This window comes from Pelecanus crispus, chromosome 4, assembly GCF_030463565.1.
Source record: "Pelecanus crispus isolate bPelCri1 chromosome 4, bPelCri1.pri, whole genome shotgun sequence".
Lineage (NCBI taxonomy): Eukaryota > Metazoa > Chordata > Aves > Pelecaniformes > Pelecanidae > Pelecanus > Pelecanus crispus.
In genome coordinates, this window is record NC_134646.1 from 38,370,607 (window position 1) to 38,390,113 (window position 19,507).

General features: G+C 37.8%; 1 protein-coding gene across 1 annotated transcript in view; it reads left to right on the top strand.

Moving 5' to 3' along the window:
• The window catches only part of LOC104034360 (uncharacterized), a 62,601-nt gene that overhangs the window by 28,736 nt on the left and 14,358 nt on the right, over positions 1 to 19,507 (top strand). Inside the window, exons 13-15 of the mRNA XM_075709486.1 lie at positions 5,302 to 5,401; positions 17,158 to 17,197; positions 18,263 to 18,314. Of these exons, the coding sequence (XP_075565601.1) occupies positions 5,302 to 5,401; positions 17,158 to 17,197; positions 18,263 to 18,314 (192 nt within the window). The remainder of the gene's footprint in view (positions 1 to 5,301; positions 5,402 to 17,157; positions 17,198 to 18,262; positions 18,315 to 19,507) is intronic.

Genomic DNA, 19,507 nt, shown 5'->3' on the forward strand with positions numbered 1-19,507 from the left:
AAACTCTTAAGGTACATGTGGCAAAACTCAGCTCTGTGAGTTTGATCTTAGGAGTGCCACCACTCAAAATAGCTGACAATTTGTATGTATAGGAAACAAGAACGTGATGTGGAGCAAGACAGTGAACTTCTTACTGTAGAAATTAAATGTTCTTAGAAATTGGGCAAGTTACATCTGCAGCTGGTCCTTTTAGTGCCTGAACTTCAATTTCATTCTGCACAGCAGCAAGAGTTGCTTCGTGATGAACCAGCTTTATAATGTGGTCTTTCTTCTTTTAGGACCATAAACCCTGCAACATTAAGTGTGTTACTGAGACTGTAGAATCAAACTTCTGAAACACAGAACAGATGTTCCAGATGTTGAACTTGTCTGTGTTCTGTTTGTACCAGCTCCTTATGATTTTGCGTTGTAATACATTCTTTAATTAAATTGTTATGTAGAAAATTTTCTGTCTCATTGTACAGAGTGAATAAGCAGTTTCTCCTTCCTTATTGTTCCGTTTGCCTTGCTTACGGTACATTGAATAAATTTTCCAAATGAAATTGAGTATTTTTAGTATTTTCTGTGTTTCCAGCCTCAACTCCCAGATCTTACATTAAAAATAAATAGAGCATTATCTCCATTGTATGTGCTTCCCATGCATGCCTGAAATAGGGTGTGAGAGTTGAGGCCGAAATACAGGAAATCGCTCTATTGCCTTCCCCCTTCACCTGGTTCCTCCCAGCACTTCAGAAGAAACTAACCAGAGGAGTTTTCATCTAGAAAGCAGTAGCTTGAGAAAAAGGAGTGGGAAGTGGGGTTTGCTTTTCCATTTAAAATACAAAGTCATAGAATCCTAAGGAAAACATCTGCCCTTTGGGGATGCAGGTAGGAATAACGTAGTCTCTTAAACACTCTTTCCTACCATGTCTTTCCATACAAAATTAGACATGGCTGTTTGGATTGCAAATAACAGTGCTCAAAACCAGAGCCACGTTATGTTAGGCAGTATATTAACACATAAGGAAAACAGTTCCTGCTTTGAAGATTCTACCATCTAAATTTAAAGAGAAGCAAGTATGTGTATGAATACCAAGACAGGGTAAGCTGAACAATATTTGGAGTTCAGTGTAGATGTCTGGTGTGGCTGGACTAATTCTCACATAGGTCTGTCAAACTGGGTGCGAAAGTTTGCCTTTGCAGCTGTGAAATTCACTGTATATCCCAGGCTTATGTGGGCCTATATACTGTAGTCTGAGCTGCTGTGTGGAGTATGGACTGTTCCTGACAACACAAAGTATCCTTGAGAAATCAAGAAATGCTCACCTCCTTTCTCACTCTTCCCCACCTGTTTACGTGGTTGTTGCTTGCCACTCCGATAGCTTGCTTTGTCAGCAGCAGCCCAGCATGAGCAAGAAAGGGACCTGAATCAGCACTGAGTAACCCTAGTGTTTTAATTTTTAGTATCTCCTGCTCTGTGGCGTTCTGTTGGGAAGGAAGAAGGGGTTATGACAGTGTCAGTGAGTTCATGGTGTATGTGCTGTGTCTGTTAGTGTTCTGCTAACCCTGTGTTAACCAATGTACAACACATTGTTAAGACTTGATGAAGTATAACTTTGTTTTGCTATTTTTTGTTTTAATTGTGATAAATGATTAAGATAAATTACTTTAAAATAGTCTATATATCCATTTTTAATACTGGATTCACCCACTCAGAACAGGATTCAGCTTATTGTTTTCATAGACCATTGTATCTGGCATCTGTGGGCAGGAAAGTAAACCTGGAGCTCAAATGGAATATTGAAGACATGGTGCAGTTTAGAACCAGGAAGCAGATATGAGTGCATAAGTATGTTTTCTGCAAGAGTGTTTGCTATTATTATTTGTAGTAATTTAATTAATCTCTTGTAGCTTTGGGAACACTGAATGTTACTCAAAAAATGCCCCCCCCCCCCTTTTTTTTTTTTTTTGCGGCATGGCTGCATATTTTCTGTGTAGCAACAATTTTTTACAACAATCTAGTGAAACTTTTAAATTGGCAAACTGATTGGTTTCTTATTTATATTATCTTGATCAGGACATCTGCTTCTGTATTCACAGAAGGAAATTTCTGTCCTTTCAGTGATACATGGTCTTTTGGAATAGTATAACCTCTCTTACCTTGGCTCTGCTAAACTTCTGTTTTAGGGTTTGCCTACATGAGTATTGAGAGAAACTAATAAAAATGTGAATCATGTTTGCAGGGTTTCTTACGCAATAGTATTGTGGCAGGTATTTTCCAGGCTGGGAGCTTGGAGGCTGCGAAATGAACTGTGTGTGTCTGTGTGAGTATGACTACATAGGGGTACTTGAAGATGAAAGCAATTATATTTACCATTACAGTACCTCAGAGTACCTCTGTGTGGATATGCCGCTAGAATAGGAAGTAGAGAAAAATCATCTTTCAAATTCATGGATATTTAGGACTTAGGTTTAAAGATACTAAAACAGGAAGTCCTTTCATTATTGGGTTTTAGATGATGACCAGCTATAAAGTCAAAAAGTTTTCCTCCCTTGGTATAAGCTGGCATAAGTGAGCTTATTTGTGTTGGGGTTTTGTCATGTATTTGAGTTGGAATAGAGGATTTAGTAGTCTGTTAACATAACGGTCTCTTTGGGATACTCTTAGAATGGCCAGAATGCTTGGTGCAGTGTATTACAACTTTTATGATAAACAGCATTTCAGTAGCTGCCACTAGGAAATACATTAATCTTCTACATTGCTGAAGTTACTTAAATTCCTGAAGTTGACTTGAGATTTTTGAATGTTGACATGGTCAACAGTATTGCTTTGGGGAAAAATGTACTGTATACACACAGGAAAATGATACTAATATACAAGACATCAGTATTTCAAAAGCTAATATTCAATTTGCTGTTTATGTAATGTTTTTAAAGAATGCAGCTTTACAGAAATGTGGGCAATTAAGTAGCAGTAGAGTTAGGAGATGTGTTAAAAGATGGGCAGTTTAGGAGTTCAGATCTAGCATGTAGTTTCTCAGGTTATTTTGAAGAGGAAAAAGTTCTTTTGAAGTTTAAAGTGTTTGGTCAAGTCTAAAAAATTTGAGGCGGGGGGAAGACTGTTTTGTTATGATACTGTTAAATTTACTAGATTTCTGATGAGTCAACTTATATTTTGTTAGGCATAACAGTAGCATTTTCCACTGCCAGCTGTATAAATTGATAATTATTTCAAGTACTTTTAGAATTGTTTTTGATGTGACTTCTAGTTCTTCACATCAAGGATACCCATTCAAGTTTGGGTAGTGAATAAACATCAAAACATACAGCAAGAAGGATGAGACGTGGTTTTGTTTCATCATTACTTTAATTCAGTTCATCTAACAACTGCCTGCATATAATAAGAACTTCAAGGTGTTTATCTTTTCTCTCCTGTTCCTACGTGTTAGAGGAAAGATGCCATTAGCATGAAGAAAGGTTCCTCTGTCTTTTCAGCATTAAGTCGTAAAAAATTTGGTGCTGTGCAGGATGATGCTGTTCCTTAGCCCAGAGGAGGGAGGACTCCTTTAAGGAGTCATGGCTTCATTCTTTTCATCTGACCAAAAAAAAGGTGTCCCCTCTGCTCCGCACCTCAACCCCCACGTTTTGAAATTGGGGCTGTTGAATTCTAACAGCATCTGTATCCTTCCTGTCTGCTGAATATTTAATCTCTGATGATTTCAGAAATGTCACTGGTTTCTGTATTTGTGAAGAAATAGGCTTTTTGCTGAAGTCTGTTAAAAGGGTTAGACTAGGAGGAAAAGTTATTTTAAAATATTCTTCATGTTTTCATGCACAATTGGGAAGCTATTAAATGCTTCAGAAACTATTGTATGTAAGGAAAAAAGTTGGAATAAACTAAAAATGGGTTATTTAGTCATGTATATTCATTTCCTGGTATAGCAAATGTCTGGCTTGGATCTTCCAAAATCCTATTGTTCCTTTCTTCCAGGAAGATGTCCTCTTCAGTATCCTATGTAGCTGTATGTTCAATTTTCCTTCACTTTTCTACATTTTTAGTAGAACAGCTCTGAGCTCTGTAGAATAACAAAAGAAAAACCCCAACTGCAAACTTCAGCATGTTTTTCATGCTTTCATGAAATACATCCTTTAATGTTGCCATAAAAAAGGGCATAAACACCGGAAGAAATACCGTAGTATCTTGTAGTCAGACTTCTCCTTTTTTGAATTTTACATTGATTTAAGTAAGCCAAGAATTTCATGTAAGGTTACCAAAGAACCTTTAGAAACTTTCTTTGTGCTCATTAACAAAAAAAGCTGACTTCCAGAGAGAGGAAATACCGTGCTGCACAACTCCATACTTGGAGTAGTGCTGTGTGAGAAACTCCTGACCAGTTGATTTTGGTATCTTGTGCAGTCCCATTTCATATGTATGATGGTAATGGTTGTGCTTGTGCTTTGGGGCAATTAAGAGACACTTAGGGACAGAGTTGTATTTTGATCAGGTTTCACATTTTTAGTGATTCACAGGTAGACCAAAGGTGGTTCTTACTGGTGGATGCAAATTCTTGAATAAATACAGTCTTTGCCCTGAGTGAGATCTAATGTTCACTCTAAGGCTTTTGCTAGTGTATTGATTCCAGTGGTAGATCTTTCAGCAGCAGAAAAGAGGTTTTTAGGGAAGTAAAATCTTGAAGTGAGGGAGAATGCTTATCTGCAAGGGCGGGTGTGTTAGTCGACTGTAGAGTAGGGAGCGGAGTACTGCCTGGGTTTACCTTTAGAGGAGTGTCTACTCTCTTCGCTGGAAACGTGGTGGCTTTTACAAATTCTGTTCTCCCATTTAACTCAGAAGCATTGTGTTTGAATTCTTTTCTGTGAGCAGATCTGCTTACTCCTTGATGCTAAGAGAAGTAAACCTGGCTCTTGAACTTGAACCCAAAGTATTCTCAGTGCACTTAAAATAAGAGGAAAGTTTGTTTGCCAGTTCCACTGAGAGTGAAGCCAAATAGTTTCTTATGAAGTACTGTTAGTTGTAGTACTTGATTCTTTGAGAACACTGGAGAAGCACAGTGTCCTAGCAGTCTGAAATATCCAATAGTTGATTTTATGATAGCAAAGTAAAAAAGATAATGAAACATTAACAGAAAATTATAGTGATGCTGGATGAAAAGTCATTGAATGGAAAGTGTAGTTTGTAGCAGTGAGCACTAAACATTTCCATTAGACTTAACTTGAATGCTGAGCTATAGTTGTTTCTCAGTTTGGTACATTTAACTGATGGTCTTCATCTAAGCTAATCTAATTTCTACTTTTTTGAAGCAGGGTCCTCGGGAAGCCGTTATTTGGCTTGCTGTGCACCATAAGCAAAAAGAGGCTGTAGAAATCTTCTCCAGAGAGATTGCACCAGCTGGAACTGGCATGGGTAAATATTCACATAATCTTCTAAGAATTTTGAAGTTAATCCCCCCCCCACCCCCGAGTATGACTGGTACCCAAAGACTTAGTCATGTTCAGTTTCATTGCACTGTATATAGTGAAATTGTAATTTTTTTAAAGTTGTTTATGTTTGGTGTAGAAATGGGACCTGAAGACATAAGGAAAATAATAAAATGAAGGTTCTGGAAGTCCACCTTTTTTTTCCTTTGAAACTATCCTGCTGTTGCTGCTACTGGCCCTTCCTGCCTTTTTTCCTTTTCCTCATTTGTCTTTTGTTTTCCTACCCATGGTTATACCGATGTGCAACACTGTCTTACTCTATCTTAACATGTTATTAAAACTCAGTAATGCTATTGGACCTCACCGGCAATAAACTTTAAGAATGTTATTCAGCTGTCAAAAATTTATCACAGTGTCTGCCTGTAACATTGCAGTTTATGAAGAGCTGTACAGTTTGAGGGTTTTGAAGGTTCTCTTCAGCACTTAGTTATCTGATGTTACTGCAAAAGATTTTTATAGATACTGATGTACTTCTAACCCGTTTAACGTGTAGCTGCTTGTGTAGGTAATTACAACTTTCAGATATAATTCAAAACTTTCTCACTACAGTATTGTATTAAAATGCTAATGACCTGCATCTAATTCTTTATTCACAATGTATATTAACTACTCAATTTAAATTCTGATCCTGCGCTATTAAGTGTAACTTCAAATTAATCTGTCTTTAATATTTGATTTTGAATGCATATGTGGTGTACCAAGTATTGCAAGATTTATTTTTTAATTGACTTGTGAGTCAAAATACTGGGATTTAATTATGTCCATCTTAGTTTTGAGTGTATATTTTAAGTATTTGCATAAGGGTCACCTAGTGTGAAATGATCTATGCTTCTATCTTTTACCAAACGTTTGTTCCAAAAAATGTTTACATTTCTTCTTTGTAAATGTCATTAGATTCTCTTCACTTTCACTGTTTGATTTTTTTTTTTTGAGCAAACTCTTCTTCTTTTTCTCTCCCCCCCCACCTTTTCCTTCCAAGTGTCTTAAGTGTCACCGCTGTATTAATCTCAGTTGTAAGTAGCACATTCATATGTTGTGATTTGCTGCTTACATTATGGATACTCATCCCACTTTTATTATCCGTTTAAAATTTGGATGGCTTATTTTAAGGACTAGAGCTCAGATATTTTGCAATGGCTTTTACGTATCTTATGGAAGAATATATTGAGGACTTACATAGCTCTTCAAAATTAAATTACAGGAGCTTAACCTGAATCTCACAACTTCAATAGCAAATCTAGAATCCTCATTAATGGAGGGGTGGTTAGGTGTTGCCTTGCAGTTAAGGAACTAATAAACATTGTATTTTTAGTGGATTCAAAATTGTATGGAAGTGTGCACATTCTGTGTTGTAGTTGTTACAGTGGTAGCAGAGATATAGTTAATGCAGGGTGGTTTGGTTTTTGTTAGGTTTTTTTAAGTTGTGTTTATAGAGGGAAGGTCAGTGGATGGTCTTTTTTTTTTTTCCCTACAAGACAGAATATGATCATGTAGAACTAATAGGGAATATTTGTTGAGATAACTTTTAAAGATTTGGCAATTCTGAAGGCCGGTTAGTAGGTCACCATTTAGCACACAGTAATTGCTTCTAAGGACTGTTTTTTCTAATGAATGAAAGATGGTATTTTCACAGTTGGACCAAACTACCATTTCTGTAATTAGTTAAGGATTCATAATTTGTTTCTCCTTTTTCGTTATTCAAGTAGCCTATATAACATACCTGAAAGTAACAATCTATACTTACTCTTTATTTTATATATGCATAGACAATGCCCTAGCAAATATCTTTATGAACAAAGGAAAGCTGGGTGGATTTTAAAACAGTTACATATTTGTAAGAGCCAAAGCTAATGGATGTGTACTTCCCTTTCCAAATTCTTAATCTGTGCCTCTTCTTTCGTAAAGCAACTGCTGTGTATATAAGCCTTGTTTGAAGTCTGAAAGTGCTAGGCTTATTAAGGTTTCGGTTCCTTTCTTCCACCACTGTTCTTCACAGAATGAAAAAAGTCAAAAATCTGTGCTGCCTGGGTTGGGTGGAATATGTCCAATATTGAAATTGAGTTACCAGAATATGTGAACATCTGTGTCTTAAGGTGGCTGGCAAGCTTTCTGTTCATGTTGTCAGGGCTCTTCATGATGGTACAGATGCGTTCTTGTGTAGAATTAGGTTAGGCAGTCCGTGTGGATGATGGTGGGGCTGCTGGGTTTTTTTGCTAAAGGAACAGCTTAAACTTTTTAGAACATCCTGTAGCATTTATTCTCAAAAAAAAAAAAAAATCTGTTTCAATTCATAGAACCACTGCTAATGAGCAGTAATGGGAAAGAGCATATTTCTGGAATCATCTGGGGCATCCGGTGATAAATAGCACTTTTGCTTGCCAGGTACAGGACTGTAACAAGGTTTTTGGCCTCCGTGATGTAAATTACTAGTGTCAGAGGGTATCAGAGCTGTTTACTGACATGTTTCCGAGTGCCTGAACAACCCCATAAATAGTAATTTTTTTTTTATTTATTTGTTGAAGATATATTGAGACCGCTTCAGACAGTCACTTCTTTCAGTTGCTGTTGTCTGGTAGATTTCCATGTTACCTGCACAGATAAACTCTGTGTATGCAGAGAAGGGTCAGATTTGGGATCTAAATGCTTAGTAGGCTGCTTGTTGATGTGGAATACTTTTAAAGCAGTGCTTATGAAGAGTCTTTTTCTTATTCTTTGGTGGGAATTAGAAAAAAAAAAAAAAATTGTGCAATACGGCCAAACAATAATTAACGGTGTACTAGTAACTAAATCAGCTTAATGATGCTTAACTTCTGACAGTGGTGTAGGCTGCCAGAACTTGCTGTGAAAAGCAGAACAAGGAATGCCCACTGCTTAATTGTCTTAAAACAGACAGCTCCATAGACAAATTAAAACTCTTGCTGGATAGATGTGTAAGTGATCTTGGAAACAGAAGCCAGAGCCAAGATGGTGGTTCTTGTCCTAGGTGCATTCTCTAATAACAGGACCTGATGTTCATATCCCACTCTGTTCTCCCTTGTCTTTTTCCTCCCCCTCTGTTTCACTGGGCCACTTTACAAAGATAACTGTTCTCCAAAGCGTAACAGCTTCAGCAAGAAGCAGAGCATGCCCCATGGTTGTTTGGTCACTATTATGGGAGAACTGGCATGTCCACAGGCAGAGAAGAACCCAGAACTCAAACCTCCCATACCTTGAGTAAATGCTCTGGGTAATGAGCCCCTGAGATCCCTTTTTGTACAGTGCTGCACCACTTTTTCTTGCTGGGCATTGAGCAAAAATAGCTGTTTTGCACATCTCACGTGGGTCTATGTATGATGTAACCTTGTGCGGCTTTGTTCCGCCAAAGTGGTGACAGTTGTGGGGATGCACACCAAGTGAGGTTTTGAGCATGTGTGGCTTTTCCTGATGAAAACACAGGGACCCTTTAAGCAACAAAGTCCTGCATTTCAAGGATTGCCAGCTTAGTCATGTCCCCTGCCCCCAGCTCTCCTGTGTTAGTTCTCTTCCAGGAGGAGAGGTAGCGACTATGGGGATGATTGCAAATAACCCTTCTTTCTTACTTTGTTTACTCTTCTAATGAAAAACTGGGGAAAAGCAGGAGCAAATTCTAAATCCTTCATAACCAGCAGCAAGGAGAAAGGAGGAGTTGTTGACTTGCAGGCACCTGAACTGCAACCCTTCATTCTGTTATTTTTTGGACATTTTGAGTGTGACCTTTAAGAAACAAAGAACACTTGTTAGGTCTGTACCTGACAAAAAGGAAAAAAGAAAAAAAGGACAAGTTTTGCTCTTCTGCTTGGACTGTATCTAGCGATTATGAAGTACTGTTTTTAACTATATTCTTCTTTCACCTCAATAGCAGTTTGGTGTTTGTTACTCTTAAGTGATACGCAGACAGTAGTACAGATAATTGTCATATATAGCACCTTTCATCCAAGAATCTCTAGCAAGCTGCAGAAACACCATCGACTAAGCTTTCTAACATCTAGTAACATTGGGAAGTATTCTGTCTGCTTTACAGATGGTTTCCTGAGATAGTAGAAGGAAGCATAACCACAAAAGAATTTGAATCAGTGTCCTTGGTTCTGTTTTCCCTCTAAGAAATGCTAGAGAGGAACTCCACCAATATTTAAGGGGACCAGGCTGGCTAAAATTTAGGAATGGGGAGTAGAGGATAAGAGGGATAGAGAAAGGAGATTTGGTGGTTCAGAATAAGGGTGGGGAGACCTAAGAGCTTGTGCTCTGGTCCATGGGATTTTTCAGTACTTGTATGTCTGAGAGGGAGGCAGCACTGAGCTGAGGCTATTAGATTTACCTGTGTTTATCAGCTACATCTTGAGGTGAAATCCAGGAGCACTGTCACTCTTGGTGTTTTGTCAGGTTGTTTCAGCCTACTAGTTGCTACTTGTGGGGCCCTGAGATAGATTTGGTAGGCAGTTTTATTTTGGTAATAGTACCATAATATGAGAATTATAAATTGCAGGTAAAAGAGGTATTAATTTGTTTAATAGCCAGTACTAAAAGCCCAGTTTTGGTGGCTTTCACTTAGGCTAAATTTAAATCACTTGAGTCAGATTTTTTTGAGCTATTTGCCTGATAAACAGTAGCTGAAAACTCCCTCAAAAAGTTTATCAGACATTGCAGGGAACAACAGTAAGAAGAAAAGAAATTATTTTTCTTCCTGTTATTAAAAAGCATATTACAACAATTCTGTTGAGGAGTTACCTTCCTAATGCTTCACAGCAGAGACTTAAAACTTAGGATGTTAGGTCTTGAGTGTCAGAGATGTGCTTTTTAGCTCTTCTAGTGAATGTAAAGTCTTAATTTCAGTATTTCTTAACTTTTGACTCATTTTGCAGCTTTGATCATTTCAAAACACTTTTGGATATGATACTTTTTTTTTGTGTGTGTATTTGTATATGTAAAGGATAATAAAACTTAGGCCTCATAAAAGGAGAGCACTGTATAACTTCTGATCAATTTGAGAGTACTGGATCCCCCCAGCACCCCATTATATGGTAGGTCTTTATTTCTGGTAATCAGTATAAAGACAACCATCTCAAGGTGTTGTGCTGACTTGAAATTTCCTATTTCTTATAAAATCTCATCCTCTGTGTCAGAAAGAAAAGATAAAGGAATGCTACCTATACGTTGGAATGGTCTGAAGCGTGTGTGTGTGCTCTGCAATATAGACAAGGAGTTAGACCTGCAAGAGAGAAGTTTGGGAAGGTGGCATCTTTTAAAAAGCTTCCATAATCAAGAGTGAAAGACTGGATTTTCATAGCTCTTCCCTAACATTTTTTCTGCTGCTTTTCTGAATTCCCATTGGTTTTGTTGAAGACCAGTGTACTTGCACAGAAATTTTCTGAAGTATTATTAAAACTGCAGATGAGATTCTTAAGCCCAGAGAAGAATTTTAATTTACTGTATATAGACATGCCATACATTAGAGAGTGATTTGTTGTTTATTTTCTGTTTGGAATGGAAGGCTTTTACTGTAAACTTCTGTTGAGCATGGTATTTAGTGTGCCAGTTCAGACAATCAGTTTTCATTTGGATTATGCTTTTCCAATGGGCTTAAAGGGATACAAGCTATTAAAAAAAAAAAAAGCCAAACACACCTAATCCAATCTTTCTATCTTTTTTTTTCCTACAATTAACACCCGAGTTTGTTAAACTTTCAATTGGTAAAAGTGTGCTTTCTGTTTCTTTCTCAATACTTTGAAAGTTGATAATAGCCAGGTTTTTTTTAACAGACTAGCAAGTTTGGTTTTATGCATGTATGGTCTCCTGAAGAAAATAAAAACTTTATATGTGTCTGTAATGTTCAGTCTTAATAGTGGGGTCTTCACAGCTATTTTCATGTTCTATAAAGTGAGCTTTTCTATACTTGGCAGTGAAGAATCCTAGACACAGAGACTCAGATTTTTAAATATCTAAAGCCTGTGGGAGTTCAGTGCAGTTCTGCAGCAGTCCTGCATTGCCTAGGCTATAGAAATTCACCCTCACTTCATAAAAGCTAGCAATCACAGATCAAATTTGTACTACTCAGTGAAAATGTCTTCATTATATACAGTACAGTCAGGCGTATGGTTAGCATTTAAATAATTTGTGTTGATGGAGTGTATTTATTTTTTCTTCTTTAATTCAGATGTTTTATTCTGAATAAAATGCAGTATAGAGGAGGCTCAAGAAGAGCCTTGCTGTGGGAAACTAGCATTTATCGTTTAACAGGGGTTCAGTAGCTAAGAAATGTTTTACTAATAGCTGAAATCATGTGCTGACCCTTATTTCACATTAAAATGACCGGAGTTTGACACTAAGATGACAGCTGGTTAATACAACTTGAGATTTTAAAGTGCTTGAGTATATGTAAATATTATGACTGATCTCCTAAGCGTGTTGGAAGATACTTCCAGAAATGTCCTGGTTCTAACAGTTTACTGCAGTCCCCATTTTGAGAATAGTATTGCAGAAGATAATTTATCTGCTGTATTCAGAGGACATAGATAGTATAATTAAGATTGTATAATTGACCCCTGTAAACAAGATTGTATGTATTTCTATTGTAAGAACTGTTGAGTATAAAATCTTGGATTTCAGATTTGTCTAGTTCGATCATTTAAAATAGTGCTTGAGAAGTAGACTTATTTGATGTCTGGTTTTAATAAATAAATATGTCATATATATCATTCCTTAGAATATGCAGTAAATATTATTTCCAACCTTTTGATTGAGCTAATTCAGTCACTGGAAATATAAGGGATAAACCATTTAGGGTCAAAGACTATAAGTTGGTGAGCAAGAGACATCACTGTATTTTTGAACTTGGTGAAGTTTCAAAGCAAATAGTGACACCTGTTGAATTTAAAGTACTTTAAGCTTTTTAGATTTCTACTAGTTGGAGGTTTTTCATGCTTTTTTACTCCAATGCATTTTACAAAATGTTTCATGCAGTCTAGCATCTTCTTTCATATATTGCATAATGTTTTATACTGTTGTAAAAGCATGCAGATTTGTACAGAAATATTTATTATTTTTTGACAGAAGTAGATTAAAGAATAAGAAGTAATAAGCCAAAATTGGGTGTGGCCGTTAAAGTAGGATTTGAATAAGACAGAGGACTATTAAGGAGGCAAAACATAAGGCTCTCCCACCATCAGAAAATCCAGTGGGGAATTATGAGAGCTGGAAGGAGTGATGTTTGTTTTGCTGGGAATTTGCATCTCATAGGTTGATTGCAGGTTCCAACCAGAGCTTTTCCTGCTGTGGGGCATTTTACAGGGTGCCATATCTATGGCACAGATTATAATGTATTAGAACATGGTGGTTCTGCGTATTTAAATAGGTGCTTGTTTGGGCTGATTTTAAGCATTCTTTTTGCCAGGGCTGGCTTTCAGTGGTTCCACTCCCTGAAATGCTTGTGTGAACACCAGAGCTGGTGCAGGGGAGAAGAATGAGTGACAAAGGATGACAAGGGGGGAGCTGTGACAGCCCTGACTGAGCAGCAGCATTGGTTTAATTAGTACTCTTTTGTTTGCCTGCTACCACTGTTCAGGAAATTTATCAGAAACTTGCTGCCTTTTCCAGCATATCATATGTGAGCTTTAAAAGTATTGGTATTTGCAAGCCCATTCTTGGATGCGTTTTGTAGGCTGAGAAGATAAAGATTGAGAGGCAGCTGGAGAGAGCAGATGCACACGAAGGATCAGAAACAGCAGAACTGCTGTATCAAGGAGTGTATCTTAAGTGGACTTCACCTTGTATTATCTACATGCACATCTGTTACCACACAGCTGCCAAATCGTGGGCGGGATGGTCGTGGGGTGTTAGCGTGCTTTGATACTCTTGAGATTCCTCTCCATCCTTCAGATTTGGGTGAAATTTGCCATTGGACCCAAAATTTGGGGTCTTGCAGGTGTGCTAGAAGAATCATGAACACAAAGGAAAAAACCTGACAAATAGAAACATACATACATGTACACACAGAGGATGATGGTTTATTTTTCCTAAGGTAATTGGGCTGAAAATGGGTAAGATTGAAAGTAGGCTAGAGGGAAGAGTCATAAAATGAAAAGACAGGTTAAGACTTCATGAAGAATTGTGCAGATTAACCAAAGAGAAGCACTTGCTGAATAATAATTGATTCTTTATTTTGTAGATTCAGTGTGGATTCAAGCCTTTAAGCACAGAATGCAGAAGGGCCCTATATCAGCGCTTAGTCACCTAGAAAGAAGTAAATTTAGCGGACGTAGTGCCTGACATTTCTCCAGTTGTGTTGTATCCTTGGAAGTTAATGAAATCAGTGGAATTCAAGTGGTGTAATCCCCAGAACTGACTCCTTGTTTTTAAATGCCCAGCCACCTGGAGAATTTGTAGTTAATAGGCTAGGTCCTCAGGCACTGTGGGGGAAAACATTCTCGCAAGTGGTGGGCTTTTGGATCATATACACTTGAAGCAAAATAAATATAATGATATTCAGTGTGACGATTACACCAGACAAATACTGTACCTACAGATAAACATGAACAGAATATAAAGAGATTGAAAGGAATGTCTCCATCTTCAAGGCATTCAGCTCATTTTGCAGTGCATCAGTTTTGCGCCATTCTGAGGCACAGAACCTGGCAGATAGTGGTGGTGAGTTGTTTGTCAACTTGAAGTGAAGCAACTTGTTCAGGAGGGTGACTGGTGGCAGATAGGATGACGCTGTGCTTAGTGATACTTTATCTGCCTTGAGGAATTAATGAACGGAGCTCTGATAGCAAACAGTGGTCATGTAAAGTTTCTGGGAAAGGAGATCAACAGCTTCAATTTAGCTGACAAGATTATCAACTTGATACTGCAGCCTGATTGATACTCTACAGGTATGACAAATTATTCACGTCATTCTAGATAATGGTAAGTCTTTCAGAAAGGAAGGAGGGAGAGCATCTATGCAGATACTTAAGCAAGCAATGTAAAGTAAGCAAAAAGTACAGCATGAGTAGATCTTTTTAAAGAAGATGTCTTGGGACAACAGTTGATCTAAGGAGATCGCAGTTAACTTAGCACAAGTAAGTCTGGCCACAGTGACAAGCCCACTGTTACCTGGTTGTGCTTTGCCTTCCATTTCTGCCTTTGTTTTACTGGAGAAATGTAATGGGGATCTGAGCCCTGGGTTGAGGTGAGGTGGTGTGCTCTAGTGCTGTCTACATGGGATTTGCTTCATCTTCTCTGCCTGAAGTCTAAATAGGAATTGCATATAGTTAAAGTGTACGGATGAGTGCTTCGATTTTACCTTATGTTAATATAAACAATGGATTGGATAATTGTAAGGTAGAAATTAATAGCGTTGCAACTGGGATATTGGTGTAGCTTTGCTCTGCAACTGCATTTATGTGCAGGGGTAGCTGTAGTATCTCCAGAGACAGATGTGCTGTTACAGTAGCTTATGCTGGAGAACTTTGCAAGACTGGCAATAGCAAGCAGCAGTAGGTTATCGTAGCCTCGAGGTGTGAGCAGTGGTTGCTCTTAGATGGATTGTTTTCTTGTCAGCGTTTAGAGGACTGCTTTGTTGTAGGAGCCAAGTTCCATTGTGTGAGAGCAGGCAAGTGAAGAGCTTTCTTTCAGAGCTTTCAGGAAGTTGAAATTGATGTCAGAGCAAAATCTGGTATCCTTAATGAGCAGTTCAGCTGTCTAGCAGGAAGTGAGCCATGTGACAATCCACAGATAATTTAAATCAACTAACTTTATGAACCTATATTTTCAACATGACCTTACCATATCTAGTCCCCTCCCTCAACAACCTAACTAAACAAACTAGGCACATAATTCAATAAAGTAACTGCAGTTGGTTTTAATGATGAATGGCAGTTTTCTGCTTGAGAGAGTGCGCCGGTAATACGTATAGGGCTGGATCTTTACTGGATTGTTTAGAACTGTGTAACACTAATGGATTCTTTCACATTCTATCTACTATCGCATTTTTTGCAGCAAAACTTAGTGGATAGGGAGGTGGTTATTCATGACTTTTTTTATTGTTGTTGTTGAAGGCATTCTTTTTATCCTGTACTAAAAAACATTATAGGCCCTTTTTTGGGAAAGAGGGGGAGTTAATACTAACACCCCTAATCCCTTCCGGTTGTTCTCAACTGTAGCACCTTCTCAAGGTTGCTGTGTTTTGAGGTTGGTTGCTTGGTTTGTTTGTTTTTTCAGCCTCTGGCTAAAAGTATAGTCTGTTTATCTTGTGAATTAGTTATAATGTGGAAGTACTGTAGTAGCACACTGGCCAAGCTGGCAGAGTGATTACGGACTTAGCCTTAGGCAAAAGACCTCTTCCGTAACTTTAGGTTTAGTTACTGTAATTACTATCTCTGAATCAGTCATTCAGATGTGCACTGAATATTAGTTTTGTTGATTCCATCTGTGTCTCCAGTTATAGAGCAGTGTGATCAAGATAAGGAGTACGTGACAGCATCCCTCTTCAAAAACTTCATTAAAACACCTTGTTAACCATTATTTCAGGGAAATCCACTTCCAAGAACATGAATATGGCAAGACTCTCTAATCTATGCTGTGTTGTGCCATCTGTGTTGCCACTGGTATGTGTCCACATTACCAAGGCGCTGAATCCAAGCTAAAACAGTCTGCTGAGGAGTAGAGGTTATCAGTGTGAGCTTAGTACCACAATGACACGGTTATGTGGCTTTTAATCTGTTTGGAGCACAGAGAGACTTCACACCTGGAGGAGGCATGAAGCCCATCTTAGCCAGGATTAATTTGGGTCAATATACCGTGTGGGCAACTTTCCACAGCATTTGTTTCTAAGAGATTGCTAAACACACTTGTTAATTCCTGGACTGATTTAATGTATGCACTTTACAGTTTCTGTCCCCTGCAATACTATATGGAGCTCTGATGTATTGTGTATGCATGCTATCCATGCCAGAAAGCAGGGTGAGAAGCTATGCTCGGATGAGAGCAGAACTGTTTCTCTCAGAAGCACTGAGCTGGGTAGATGTGTTTAATGGTAGTAAAGCCTGGCAACCTGATACTGAGAATAAACAAGAGTCTAATCACAGTGCTGACTTACTGCAGATCTAGGGTCATGCTAGTGACTTAAGCACCTAAATTACCTACGTATCATAGAGAGAGAATAGTATCTGCAGTACCCAGCACCTTAAAAAAAGTGAAGTTAGCTAGTGATAATGCTAAAGAGAAAAATGCAAGTTAATCTGAAACAGTTAATCTAATAAAAAAAGTCATATTAAAACAAACAATGGTTCAGGTCAGAATTGTTTCTCTGTTCTTGTTAAAAGTAAATAAAACAGCACCAATAAAAAACCCAAAGCTAAGTTCCTTTTCTATCAAATGTATCACCTGACTGGCATTGGTATACAAAATTATCTTTAGGTTCTTCCAAATTTGTTTATACTTTGCACATTTTGAAACAATTTTTTTTTGTAAAAAAAGTCACAGTACCTTTTACATGTTTTGCCTTTTTAACTCTAACATAAAATGTTCATGTTTGTTTATTTATGAGAATATATGTAATTTGCTAGATATTTCCCAGTATTTATTAAATCTGCATTATAGGAATGATTCAAGCTATGGTAAGCTATGAGCTCTGGTGTTTTGAAGATGGCTTTAACAGTTCTTTTGTGAATTAACTTCCATTTCCAGCACCTGGCCTCACTGGACTTGTTGGAGGGCGCCCCAGAGTGTAAGTTAACTTCTGATCATTAACTTCTTGCAACGTGTGACGGTGGTGTTCCTACCACTCACCGTCACAAGCTTCCCCACCTTGAGATAGCAACCACAGAAGCAACTAAAGTCTTTCCATTGCACACTATGCTTAATAACTGATAACAAGACCATAGTGCTACAAGACATGTATGCAAATAGTAAAATTCTTAATTGAATTATTGAATATGAGTTATGTAAGTCTCTGATCGGCTCATGACAATGTCTTTGCTTAATGAGCTGTAGGAAGAACTTTAAATGTGAGTTTATGGCAGGGCAGTAGCTCAAGCGTGTGCCAATACATGCAGATTTCTGGACCAGATTTCTCTTATACCTGTTAGTTTGGAATATGGGCATAGCAAATTTATGTCTGTACCAGCCCACTTCACCTAGAAATGTGAGGTCAGGTGTCCCAGAACATCCCATAAAATGTTAGCATGAATCCATTACGTGAGTGAGCCGAACAGAATAATGTTGAGCATATTAAAAAAAAAAGAAAATTCCTGGTTTGATTCAGTATTTTTCTAGATATGACTAAAATCTGCTGGTGATTTATATGCTCACCTTTCCATACTTATTCATGAGAGCATCTAAAACTTCCCCATCCCTAAGCAAATATTTCAGTATGTCTGTCTTGCATATGGAGATGGGGGAAGAAACTGTAGATACATTTCCAGTAGCTCTGTGTAACTAGCCTAGGTGTCAATGTGGGGCTAATCACAGTGCAATAGACTTCAATATCATGAAGTGAATCCTTTTCAAGAAAATATTTTTGCTATTTTTGCTACTCCCCCCCAAATGTTCTTTTAAAAAAAAAACAAAAACAAAAACACCAAAATCTTATTTTCTTAATAATGAAATTTAAGGAATTTCTGCACTTCGCAGGCTTTCCAAAATTGTTTGGAAAACCATTGCTAATCATGGCTAAATAGCTTTTAATTTTCCACTTATTTGTCTGGTGTATGAATGGTCTAAAGATGTATGATCTGATGTTTTTGTTAATTTCTGGTTAAATGCATTTATGCTTGTTTTTTTGTGTGTCTAGGTCTCCAGTTTTGAAACCATTTTTCTTCTATTATCCCAAAAGCAATGTTCAGGTAAGACTTACTGCTTAAAGCCTGCTCTGTTCTCTTTGAAGTAATTTGAAAAATTCTGCTGACTCTGGCATTTTTCAGTGACTTTGAGTCCTAAAACTGCAAAGTATTCTGGTAACTTTGATTGAAAAATATTTTTCCAGAGACTAATGTTATTCACACAGAATGTTTTACAACAGTTGAACTTGCCAACTTTGCATTTTAATTGCTGTGAATTTTGAAATACCTTGCATCAAAGCTGAACTTTTCAGGTTCCTAGAATTGTAGGCTTGAATTATTTTTACTGCATTTGCAAAGACTGCTTATGAAAATGATGTATTTTTTGAAAGTTAATGGTCCCTCTTTAAAGAGAAGGCAATTGGCTGTTCAGAGAGTTGAACATTAATCTTATGAACCTGGACACATCTTCTGACTTTTGTGGGGAAGGGAGGAGGAGCAGGGGGGTGTCTACTTTTTTTGTGTATACTACTAGAAATAACTATTAGAAACAGTGAATTTCTTCTGATTCACACAGGTTTTACCTTAACAGAGAGTCGGGCCTTTTCTTCCAAATACCCTGTCTATGAAAATAGGAATAGTAATTTCTGCTCTGCCTGTGTTACAAAACCTGTAAAATTATGAAAGCCTGTGTGACTGTTGTGATGAGTATCAGGGAGAGGTCTGTGAATGAGATCGATCTCTGTGGCCCTATTCAGTTCATAACAATAGTTTCTTTCAGTCTGAGAAGTTACGGTTCAGATGACTAGGCAGTCCTAGGTGAGAAATTATAGTGTAAGATGAAATGTTGAGCTAGAGCCCCACTTCTTTTCTGTTATGCAGGTACCTTTGAAGTCTTCAAGATAAACTTGAAGAAACTGGTTTTACTGAAAACGTAAAATGTTTGCATTTATAAATGTTGGTCTCTGCTTTTCTGAATGCCATCAGATACTTAATTTATCCTTTGGACGCGGCAGATAAAACTGCATATATGCTCTTCTTTTTCAGAGGCCTTTAACTGACTTTTAGCTGTTGCATGCATCTTATGACAAGGCATCCTAATAATGATGCTTCTCACTCAGTGAGAGCTTTCTCACTCATTCACCATCCAGAAAGTGGCCAAAGGCCAGAACGTTGGTCTGTGTTGGACCGCAAGTACTGCGACAGGCTTCTGCGTAGGGTGGTGAAGGGAAGCCTTAGGAGCACAGGCAGCAAGTGAA